This window comes from Mytilus galloprovincialis, chromosome 7, assembly GCF_965363235.1.
Source record: "Mytilus galloprovincialis chromosome 7, xbMytGall1.hap1.1, whole genome shotgun sequence".
NCBI classification, from domain to species: domain Eukaryota; kingdom Metazoa; phylum Mollusca; class Bivalvia; order Mytilida; family Mytilidae; genus Mytilus; species Mytilus galloprovincialis.
Genome location: NC_134844.1, coordinates 59860755 through 59873285, shown reverse-complemented (window position 1 = coordinate 59873285; position 12531 = coordinate 59860755). Strand labels below are relative to the sequence as shown.

At 30.7% G+C, this 12531-nt stretch overlaps 1 protein-coding gene across 1 annotated transcript; it reads left to right on the top strand.

The window, feature by feature from the left end:
- The first annotated feature begins 6255 nt into the window (after positions 1-6255).
- LOC143081827 (uncharacterized) lies at positions 6256-9877 on the top strand. The gene is made up of 4 exons (XM_076257510.1): positions 6256-6535; positions 7480-7549; positions 8689-8737; positions 9475-9877. The coding sequence occupies exons 1-4, from the start codon at positions 6479-6481 to the stop codon at positions 9836-9838; spliced, it is 540 nt and encodes a 179-aa protein (XP_076113625.1). The 5' UTR covers positions 6256-6478; the 3' UTR covers positions 9839-9877.
- Positions 9878-12531: the final 2654 nt, after the last annotated feature.

Below are 12531 nucleotides of genomic sequence, written 5' to 3'. Positions count from 1 at the left end.
CATATGAGTATTTTGACCATATAGGTATATTTTTCAAATATGCATTACAAACGTTTCAATAATACAATAAACTTTATATAAAAAAACAACGATGGTTACATGACAATGTATTAATTTAAAGGCTACGTTAAAATTAAATATTAATGCCAAAGTTAATTGTCATCGCTTATTTCATTCTTGCATGTTGGCTTATGGCGACATTCACTTCCACACGGTAACAAAACTTTTTTCGCATTTGCACGTCATGGTTGTGCACAATCCTTTTCAGTTACACCTTGTGTTTGCAAGTGAAAAGATAGCCTTGCTTGCAGCTGCGTGCAGTAATGCCGAGGTTTTGGGTTATTCTGATGTGTCTACGGTGTTAATGAAGGTCTAGATTTCAAATATCCTGCGTAATATGACTACAGTACACGATATTCACAAAACAACTTAAATAAAATATGTTCCTTGCCAGTGACTTCTTGTGTAACAGTTTATTGAGAAATTTTTGGAAGTTATCTTTTCAAGTCGACATATTGCTATTCACTCGTTATAACAAATCGGTAATGGACATCGGTATAATATGTATTTATTATAGTTTTGACTAGGTAGTAAAATTAACTTTGTGAGACTTATTTTTATTCAGTTAATCTCTTTATCTTATATGATAATAAAATGACCTATATGATAGCGTATTTTTAAGGAACGGTCATACCATATGAAGAGTTTAGAAGTATTCAAAATAAACTGTAACAGAGTGTTAATTACCCAGACCATACGCGTATGGTCGGACCGTACGCGTATGGTCGGACCATTTAAATATACCCTTATGACCATGACCATACACGTATGGTCCAAATACTCATATGGTCCGGAACATATACAATAGTATTGTTCAGTGTTGTTCTGATATGGTGCTAAATCGGAAATCAAAATCTGAAACGGTTAAGCAAATAAATCACAATAGAAGTTGAAGTTCCCTCTTTAAGATAACACATACGAAAATGCACTTGCAGGATGTTGAACCATGTTGCACTCCATCAAGTAAAAAAAGCAACGTTTACAATTTTGCAATGTGTGCACCACCTTATAACTGCTGCTACCCATTGTATAGGAGAAACACGACGGTATATGTTACATAATGTTTTAACCCTACAAGGTAAATTCGTTTTGTTGTTAGTTTCGTGTTGCCCAATATATGATATCGAATGCTGTGTTTTATATACTATTGTTTTTGTTTGTTCGTGTATCGTCTTTGTATCATTCCAGTGTCAATGTGTTTTATACTTATGAGTTGGAATATCCTTTTATTATCGTTTGTCTCTCTTGTTATAAAGTATAACATGTATAAGTAAAAGAGGTTAAGGAACTTTTCGATATCATAATTGCGTGAAAGATATACAGTGATATTGTGTCTTGTTGTATGCACACTAAACTCTGGCTTGCAATCAGCAAGTAAGTGCAAACGTTTTGCGAATACGTGATGTTTGTGTACATTCTTTTTTATCACAAACACTAGTTTTTCAGTTGAATAGCATATTTCTATGTATAATATTCATTGATGAAAATTTGTTATTAAAAAAAAAAATCTTGTCAAATTGCTCATGTTATATTTCTATTAAAATACCTATCATATGTTTTAATTACTGTTGACATTCTACACGACCATCATTATGATAAGATGCTTAGTGAATGATACGTGACAAAATACATTGTACCACATTATCAAACCAAAAAAAAAAAATCCATATAAGACAGATGATTTGGACTGTTCTTTACGCAATAACAAAGCAAATAGACAATTTAAAAAAAAGTTGTTTTCCTATGTGAAGGAGATTACACAAACCGACAGTTAACTTTATCATATACCTCTTACTGGCATAAACCGATTACGACCAGTCTGATACATTTTGATAAAACATGCATTACTATAAATATCACATGGGGGTTTCCAGTCGTACCTATTCAAAACAAAATAAATAGAGCGATGTTGTTACATCCAGGAACAATTAATTTTTTTTTCAGCTATTAATAATATTTGGACATGCTTTACATAGTAATGTATAGGTACAATCGTATGTTGTAAATACACAATGATATAAAGAAGGAAGTTTACCTTTTAAGATTGATGAAGTAAACATAATAATGTGTCAGTCGTGTAAAGGACCATTAACCGTGAAAGGACGTCCAACATCACAGTAGGAACGTGCAATAAACTATATATTCGCAAATGCCTAAAGGTGATGTTACTTGGTAAGTTTGTGACAGTTTTAATTGTTATGACCAACATAAAAGCAGCGTCTTTAAATGTGATAAGTTTTTTTCAATTGTTGTAGTTTAATTTGTCTCAACTATGAATTTTAAACAACCGTATTTCTACCTGTTTGTTTCTGTTTCCACAGGTTTAAATCCTTTTCAAAATTAAAAAAAGAGAGTTGTCTCATAAGTTTACTAAGCAGGATCTACGCTACAATTGTTTGCGTAGAAGGTGCAAATTAGGTATTGCAGTAAAAAATGAATTTGCAGAAAATTATAAAACTTTTTAACAAGTAAGGATTTAAAAAATATATTTATATCAAATTCAAAGTGTTACTTTGAAATGTACCTTTATAGAAATTTTACATTTATCTAATTTAAAAGCAATTCATTCACTACATTGTTTTGTCCTTGAAATTGATTCAACTGTACTGTAATCGATTGATCAATTGTTGGTTGCTTAACGTCCAGTTGCAAATATTTCATGCAGGTTCCAGACGATACAGTAATCGATACAAAACGTTGTAGAACACGAAATCATTCTCTTGCCATCTTACCTTTACTTCTTTGTTGCCTATCAGCTTGCATTCCATATGAATTGTTTGAGAGAGAGACATCTGTACACAGCACGTTTGGTATCCCAGAAAACCTGCCAAAAACCTGGTTGATATAATAAAGGTTAATTTGAATCACCATTCTGTTTTTAAAAACTGAAATCTTTGGATCTTAAGATGGTACCAAACACCTTGACTAAAATTGTTTTGTCTTGTTTATTTATCATAAGGTTTAGACAAAATATTAACTTTCACTGTTTGACAAAAATATAGAGATTTCCAAAACTTTTAACCAAGCATTTTATCAGAAAATTTTCATTGGATATATAGCATTTTTACAAGCACTAATTTTGATTATTGAGAATATTATTGTTAACTTTACAATTGAACGTTATTTAGATGTTCAATTGAATTTTACATAGTTATCTCCCTGTAGTATTATGTACCACCTTAATGAAAAATTATTATCATAAAAAAATAAATAAATGAGAATTACATTTTTTTAATTGTAGTGTCCTGCAAGAAGAATGAAGGTTTCTATTTTTTTAGTCGCAAGTTTGTTGTTGGTGTTTGTTGCAGGTAAACAAATTGGCAAGATTATTTGCACGATCTGATGCTGTAAATGATAGTTTTTTTTCAGCTTATTTAAATTATGAAATTATGCTACACAATTACAAATATATGCGCATACATAATTGTGTTACTCGAAACATTTGATACATACACATGTCTGTAACAGAGGACTGAACAACTTTTATTTCAATATGAAAGTTCCTAATTTTTGTGATTTGTTTGTTCTCTTTTACGCATTTCGTATTTTTTGTTTTGCAAAATTTTTATCTTTGAATGTTTTTATATATATTTATATAAACTTTCAAAGATTAAGTACGATTAACAGCTTCACAAATCGTGTAGACATCTATATATTTTGAAGACTATTTATAATCCTTCAGTTATTTTGGCCTTTGTGTCATGAATGAATTACTAATCACAATGTATCCAAAATATCATTGAATTCAATTATTATATTAATAGTTTCTAATTTAGAGGACGATAACTGCTACTGACTTTGCAATCTAAAATTGAAATGTTGTTGTATAGGCAAACTAAAAACTTGTATAATATTAGTTACATGGTGTGTTAGTGACCTAATACGAAATATACTGACCCCATATATATCGTATTAAGTCACTAGCACACCGTGTAACGAATTTATCTTACCGACTATCTTCACATGTGGTATTTTGACTAGTGGCATATTAAAGTGATCAAGTCTTCAATACTTAGTAGATTCTACTTCCACCTGTCTATGCAAAAAACAAATGCCAACAATAACATTTTTTAAAGCTTCAAATTCGTTTAATGAATTTATTTCAATCGTTCATTACATGTATCAATTTCTTCGTCTGTTTAATCCTTTTAGATTTCTTTTTTTTTTTGTTTTGAAAAGGAAGTAACTCCGTTATGCTAACAATACCAACTTCTTAACTTTAATTATGTTTTATGAACTTATTTCAACCTTTCATCATCAATTTCTTCGTCTGTTGAATCAGATTTTTACGCAACACCGTGTTGTTTTTATGTTATTTAGGTTGTAGCATCTTTATTCTTTTGAAAGGGAAGTAACGCCTTACTAACCCATATGGTTGCTAACCCTTTATGCTAACTAACCATGTACTTTTAGGGCACCCTATACCCAATATACCTAATCATCACACGTAGTCCTTTAACCAATCATATCTATAGGAGGTAAGATAATACATGTTGTAGCTCATGGTATTCTTATATGAGCTATGCGATTACCGCTGTTACAATCATATATAACTTTTGAGACTTCTTTACCAAATCTGAAATACAATTTTTAACTTAGCTTGTTATACAGCTTTTTCAGGCTTCCGAAATATCTAACCAGTAATTTCTGCTATTCAAGTAATTATCAATAACGTTTGATCATTGAGAAAAAGGAGACGCTGCTTAATCGCTAATAAAAAAGCTAGATGTAACAACATGATAGGCTGCAAAAAATGGCAGTGGTCATTGCCAACTCAGAATAATTTTCTCAATAGACTGTTTATTATCATTATTGGCATTACAGCATTGCAGTCTGTTCGTTTTCACGATTTTTATGTCTATAACATAAAGATTCCTACACTGCAACAAGTGTATTACGATAATTCTCCACTCGAGTCAGTTGAATTTTATTTTTTAAAGCGCGAGGCTTGCCAAGCTTTTTAAATAATTAAAATCTAACTGTCGAGAGTGGAGAAATATCGTAATACAGGTATAAAAATTAGAAAAAAACATAATTATCACGATACTGAAATATTATAATTTACTTTCAGTGAACATGTCAAATGACGAAATGATGGAGGATGAAGAACTGATCCACAAGTATGATCACATATTACGTTGGGAGTAAAATGTACGAACTGTAATGTCCGATTATAACCAATCTTTTAAAAGTAGCTGATTTGTAATATGTTTTCATAGCCTACCATTTTTAAGCACTGTTTCTCTTTCAATGAACATGATATTGATAGTCATTGCACATTTTTGTTGTACCTTCATCTTTTATAAGAGTTGAAAGATACAAAAGCGGTGCCCAAAATTCTAGTGTAAATCAATTAGAAGTGTCATGTCAAAAAATGTGGTATGAGGTGCTCCAAACTGGTGATCATGCTCGAAGAACTGAAAACAGTTAAAGTAAGGAACCCTCTTAAAGAACAATTCTGTCGACTAATAACAATTGATAAGAAGCTTTTTCAAAGTTAGATTTTAAACAAACATTGCTGATTCGTAACATGTTTTCATAAGGCTACTGACTAAAAGCCTGTGTCACAGCTATATGGAAAATGACACAGTATCACTATTTCTCTTTCAATTGATATTGGTATTGACAGTAATTTCAGAATGTGTTGTAACTTTACCTTAGAAAATGAGGCGAAAGATAAAACTCTAGTTTAAATCAATTAAAAGTGTCGTGTGAAAAAAGATACTAAAATCGAAAAAAAAAAAAAAAATAGGAACAACAGTGTAAAAAACTCAACATAGAATAAAGAAATGCTAAACAATAACAATCTGAATAAAACGATGTGATATCACGTGCTCCAAACGGGTGATCATGCTCCACGTGGCAGATCTGTAACTTTAATGTTGATAAAACAAATAACGTTCTTTAGATGAAGTGCAGTTTTGTCAAAAAAGCAGGGAATCACGATTTCGTTTATTCTGTTTTAAAATAATAACTTCTCATTGAAGTATATATCTTATATAATTTCACATGTTCACTATTCATCTTTACATGATTACATAATATCAATATAACGTTGAACAATGAAACGCTATATGTAGTTGTTTGATCAATTATTAGTACAGATTTATTGTGTATAATATACTAATTATTAAGTACTCATTTATCTAATATGAATTGAATTTTAGTTAAATATCAAACATCCCACTTTTTTACAAAATTTACTATTATGTGTCTGTTTGACTATCCTTTTGGTATATTTCGTCCCTCTTTTACAGTATATACCTCAATAGCAAGCCGAGACATTCGTATTAGCCATATACTATAAAAGAGATATAACTCTGTGAACCCAAAACCGGTTAGGCCCAGTGTGATAAATAGCCGTGAAAGGACGTACAACGACACGACAGGATTACAAAAAAAAACAATAGTTCAACAGATGTTAAATGTCATTAGCATTATTAGAGACAAAATCAAGTATAAAAGCCGGGAAAAGGTAAATAATTTTAGTAAGAAGTCTACATTACAGTAATAGTTTTGCTCGTGTAAGTTTATTTTAGTAATTTTAATTTAAAATGGAAGGACTATTTTGTAGGTTGAAAACGAAAAGAAGGCATGTGACATAACACAAGTACCTTGGACAGAATTTTAGCAGCATGTAAACTGTGTTACGTGACTACTCCTACTTGATCCTTTTATATACAGCACATATAAATTTTGAAACACGTGTTCCTAAGTGTCACCGATTAACGTGTCGTTTATTATTGTGTATTACTAACAGAACATTATTCAAAATCATATACCATAGACATTTATAGTTAAGATTAAAAGAGCACTTTGTAATGCTTATGTGATGCTTTTTATGGCTATCTTCCATAATATGTTATGTCTTCATTTTAAAAGTCAAAATCTAGAAACATATAGAATAACGTCGTATAAATAACAAAAATACGCTGATGTATATTGTATATGATATCATATTGAAATTGGTAGCCTGAAATTACAACAGAAAATGCGAATACAAAGCGAATACTAAAACATATAGTATATATTGCCTCGTTGCTATGTAATAAGCTTATATATAAATTTTGATTAATTAAAACTTAAATAGTGCGGCAGTCTTTAGATAATCCTGTTCTGGAAAAAAAATTGTATCAATAGACGTAAACATTAATGTTGAAAGTATCTGAATTTCCACTTTTTGGTATCTGTCATTTCACACTACATTTCACTTGACGAAAAGGCAAATTTGACAGCGAGCATTGTGTACCAGTCAAGGCGTAGAACGCTTATATAACAATACAATAACCAACTACAAAAATCTTGTTTTAAATCGTCATTTTCATTCCAAAGACAGAAACCTGTGATTCTTTATAAAAAAATATTACCATGAGAACATTAAAAAATACAAAATGCGTATACCTTTGTATTGTCTTGTAGAGAAAAGATCAAAGACAAATGAAGTTAACCACTTATTTAGTCGCCTGTCTGTTGTTAGTGTTTGTTGAAGGTAAATAATTAGCAAGAGCCTTATTTGTTTATTTTCACAATGTATTGTGTAATAATTATACAATTGAGAATGAAAATTGGAATGTGTCAAAGAGATAACAACTCGACCACAGAGCACAAAAACAACCGAACGCCACCAATGTATATTCCAGCTTATCAAAATAACAAAATTACCTGTGATACAAAATTACAAATCAAATGTAAGATGCATATTGGTAACTTACCCGTTTAAACACACGATTTAATCACATGTCAAAAGAATAAGACCAAATATTCTTTAATTCATTATAGTAATGATATTTATAACTTTTGTGTTTGTATTTAGTTTTCTATCAGAGTTAGTAATGTCTTTCAAAAGTTATGTATTTTTTTGGTTCTTTTTTTATAAACATTTTATTCATATTTTGGCCTCTATAGAGAATCATTTCCCGCCAAATTTTCAATTGCTTCTATCTCAAAAACAAGCTCTCAGACCCTTCTTTTTTCTGCTTTTTGATATTCTTTATTCATAATGCTATATACTGGTCGTATCCTAGCTGTGTTTAAGTATTGTTTTTTGTTGTTGTTAGAACTACAATATTGTTCAACTTCTTTTATTTTTAAGAATACACAATATTTAGTATACCTTACTTGATAAAACAGCATATGTACGTAATGAAATATAAAAAGAAATGTGTGTAATTAAAAAAAAATCATAATTATCCTGATTGAGAGTTATTTCCCGCATTTTAATTGGCTGATATTGCCCTTAAAATTTGAGTACAATTTTATAGTCCGTCTATTGGAATTATCTCCCTTACATCATTGACCTAATAAGAATTTTAGTTTTAGTTGCTTTAAAGTCTAATATATTTTTCATTTTTCACAGTTCTAGATTAAATATCTAAAATAGTTGGTTAGAATTGTCTCAATAGTTGAATTTGAATATAATTATATGTAATATAAGAAAATCAGGATAAATTCGTTACACAGTGTGCACTTGTCCTAATACGGAATTTATCATATTGCCTCACCCGATATGAATTTTATTCACCCGTTAAATTATCGTAATTGGACAATTGCACATTGTGTACCTAATATAGTGTTTTTCAATTTTTGTTTACGATACTAAAATGTATTAAATAAATATTACACTTCCAGCAAACATGGCAAATGAAGAAATGATGTCGGATGATGGACTGGTCCACAAGTAAGTTGCATTCCAAATTGAAGAACTGTATTGTGTGACTGTAGTTTTTAGGAAGAATATGTTTATAATAGCAATAAAAAAAAACTATAGTGAAAAATTATCCCACACACATAAAATACTAGTGATAAATGCCACATTGCAATGTATATACGGTATAGTCATTTTTACATAAAAAAAAGAAAACTAATTTAACAAAAAAGTTATCTAAAAAAAATGATGAAAATATTTCGGTGGAGAAACACATATCCCTTGGACTTTATTAAGATCGATACGAAATGAAGCATTTTTACTCTGCGCTCACTTGACAATAGTGCCTTATTGTGACTCGCAGCTGATATTTTACAATAATCATATGTAGACAGCATAATAATCGATACGTATCAATTTCTTTTACAAGTATAGGCTCGTTGATTTGTTTACTAGGTGAACACCTAAAATAACTGTTATTGCTATTTGTATTTACAATTTATTTTCGAACCTGAATTTAACTTGTCATATATTGTACAGATGTAAATAGCTCTATAAAAAAAAAACGATACGTATCAATTCCTTTTACCAGTAAAGGCTCACTGATTTGTTTACTAGATGCACACCTCAAAACACTGTTATTGCTATATGTATTTACATTTTTTTTTTAACTTAAACTTATATTTGTCATAGATTGTACAGATGTAAATAGCTCTATAAAAGCATGTATGATAATGTATCTAATTATATTACAATACGTCTTCTTGTAGACTTGTGAAGAGAGGTTTACCATTACCACCAGGACTAAAAAAATGGTGTAAGAATGAGGAAGAAAATTGCTGGGATTTTAGATGTTGTTCTGGTTTAAGCTGCGTTGACCTTACCTGCAAGTCATGTAATCAACGAAAATGCAAAAATACCCGTGATTGCTGTAATGATTCTAGCTGCATTTATGGAAACTGCAAGCCATGTAACCCGAGAACATGTAAAATAAACCGTGATTGCTGTATTGGTTCAAGCTGCGTCTCCGGAAACTGCAAATCATGTAACCAAAGAACTTGTAAACGAAGTAATGACTGCTGTAAAGGATATAACTGTTCATACAAGAAATGCGTACAATCAAAGAAGGATTAAACACGTACAAGGTATACGAATAAGGAAGCCTGATAAACAGCTACTAAATACTTATGTCTAAAATGTAAGTTGAGTATAAAATAAAATTCATTTTAAACGAGATTGAGTAATTATTTCAGAGTTTTTGGTTCATTGCTCTTACATATATTCACACCATTCCCCTTACACCATAGCCCCATACACCATCTACCATTGCACCATATGCCATAAACCATTACACCATACACGTTTTTTTGGGAAGTTTACAATATTAAAAGGAATTGTAAGGAAGGAATAGCGAATGTACGAAACCTCCAAGTAACTATGGACTTGTCGACTTGAGTAATGACAAATATTTGATATAATAAAAAAGAAACATGACAAAAACAAAACAAATAGTAAAGAAGGTTAATTAGTTGGCATTAAAACTTTGAAATGATAATATTTAAAAATAGATCTGTTTTAATTTCAATTTTAAAACTACGCACAGGAGTCATATCCACAGGCGCATACACAACTGTTGGTCACGAAAATCTAAGAATAGGAGCAAATTCCATATCGTATAATGATCTAAACAAGAACATTGCTTGCATAAATATCAAAGAATGAAAACCATTAACTAAACACAAAATTGAGAAAACACAACTAAAACACAACAGACTCGAGTAAGATGAAGAAGTGTCAAGTGTTATGCCTTACTATAAGCAAATACGGAATCTTCCAAAAGCTCTAATCAATTCAATAACATACAATGTATCAAAATTAATGTATTATGCTCCAAGCTAAGCAGACAGCTTCCGGGAGCTATCGGTTGTGGTAAAATATTTAACATTAAGGGTTTACCGTGGCAAAATCAGTATAAATTATGGCCTCCGTGAGTTATTTCTTAAATGTACAGTATTGACTCTTTAGAAATCATCTAGATAGAAAAATCAGAGCGTCGATGTTTCGAAAGAAGATAATCAAACTGTTTTCATCAAATATTTAACACTACTCGAACATGTAATTGAGGCACCGCGATTACTAGTGACTTCCGTGCATAATATGTTGTGACCTTGTGTCAACAATTACACATATTGAGGGATTCGGCATGGAGGTAATTGTAGTTGCCCTTAGGACATAATATTGCAGTTCAATGTATCAGATTTCATCTTTTTAAAATATTGCTTACAGGTCCTTCAATGTAAAACAAAATATGTGGCATAATTGCCAATAAGGCAACTCTCCACAAGTGATCAAAATGACACAGAAATTGATAACAATAGTCACTGAACGGCCTTCATGATGAAAAATGCCCATACCACAAAATATGTAAAAGGCCCCGAAAATAAAAAAGGGAAACAATTCAAACAAAAAAACTTACTGTCTAATAATTGTACTTGATTTCGAGTATGTCTTGTTGGAAGTCTCTTGTAAGACAATCACTTATTTCAAAGGACTGTACTGTTTGCAAAGGGTGTTCTTCTCACCAATTTTCCTAAGTCTCGGTTTCTATAGCTGGTGTAATAGGAGTCTTCCTGATCTCGGTAGTTTTTTAACATAATTTGTCGCATAATGTTTATTTGCAATACGACTCATAGTGGAATGGTGATGACCAACAAGAAATGCAATTCGTCTCATACGAGCTTATTCTTTCCAATAATCCATCACGCAGTTGAGAGTTGTGGAGGTTCTACATGTTCTATTACATTTTGTCAATTACATAACTTAACAGGTTTGGCTATTTAAAACGACAAAAATAATTAGGATAAACACACTAGTTTTAATGTTTTCGGATACAGTAGCTGTAAATGAAAAAAAAAAAACCAATTTATCATAACTATTTGAATATTAATATGTTAATTCGTATTTACTAAGTATATAGGCACGAACTAACTTATTCGTTCTACTTTTATACAGAATAGTGACGCTTATTACTTAGAAAATGTATATCCAATACTACAGATAACTGGACATTAATGATTTTTTAGTTTTACGTCCTGCCAAGTGTAATGACCTACGAATGACAATCCGACCCGTGGATACAAGTTGTATTGTCGACTACTAAAAAAAAGTTACACTGCTGTTTCATATCAATATGTGTCAACAACCTGTAATTTTAACAATAAAATATATGTATATTTACATGTTAAAGATATCATTAATGACTCCAAGCAACAAATTGGTCAAGGTTATTTGAGTTGTTATTATTTATGAAGTAGAGGACGTATAAAGGTTTTGACATAATTGCAGAAAAAACTGTGTAATATGCATTTAATATATAGTCGGTACATGTTAAATGTCAAGCTATCCAAGAACCTGTTTTCCGTCCATTAAAACATGCAAAATAAACGAATGAAAGGGGATTTGAAATCGAATAAATTTGGTGTCGTAACTAGTTCTCAATAAAAAGCATACCAATTCGTAGTTAAAATTAAAAAATTAGTAATACACATTATCATACTCATTATACAAATTAAAATATTAGTTGACCTGACCACAACATTTGTGTAAAAGAGGCAAAAGTTAGCAAAGAGACAGTCAAACTCATAGATCGAAAATAAACTGACAACGTCATTGCTAACAAATAAAAAGACAAACAGACAAATAACAGTACACAAGACATAACATAACACGAATAAGAAACACGAACCCCACCAAACAGAGGTGCTCCGTTGTGTTGGTATGGTTAACGCGGGAAATAGTATAATTTGGTGAGTCAAATTCCTGAAAAA

Bases quoted from the DNA above. Each gene is read 5' to 3' on its own strand.
- LOC143081827 (XM_076257510.1), top strand. From the start codon at position 6,479: ATGTTAAATGTCATTAGCATTATTAGAGACAAAATCAAGTATAAAAGC. The intron at 7,550-8,688 runs GTAAATAATTAG...TTACACTTCCAG, and splicing joins GTTGTTAGTGTTTGTTGAAG to CAAACATGGCAAATGAAGAA. The intron at 8,738-9,474 runs GTAAGTTGCATT...GTCTTCTTGTAG, and splicing joins GATGATGGACTGGTCCACAA to ACTTGTGAAGAGAGGTTTAC.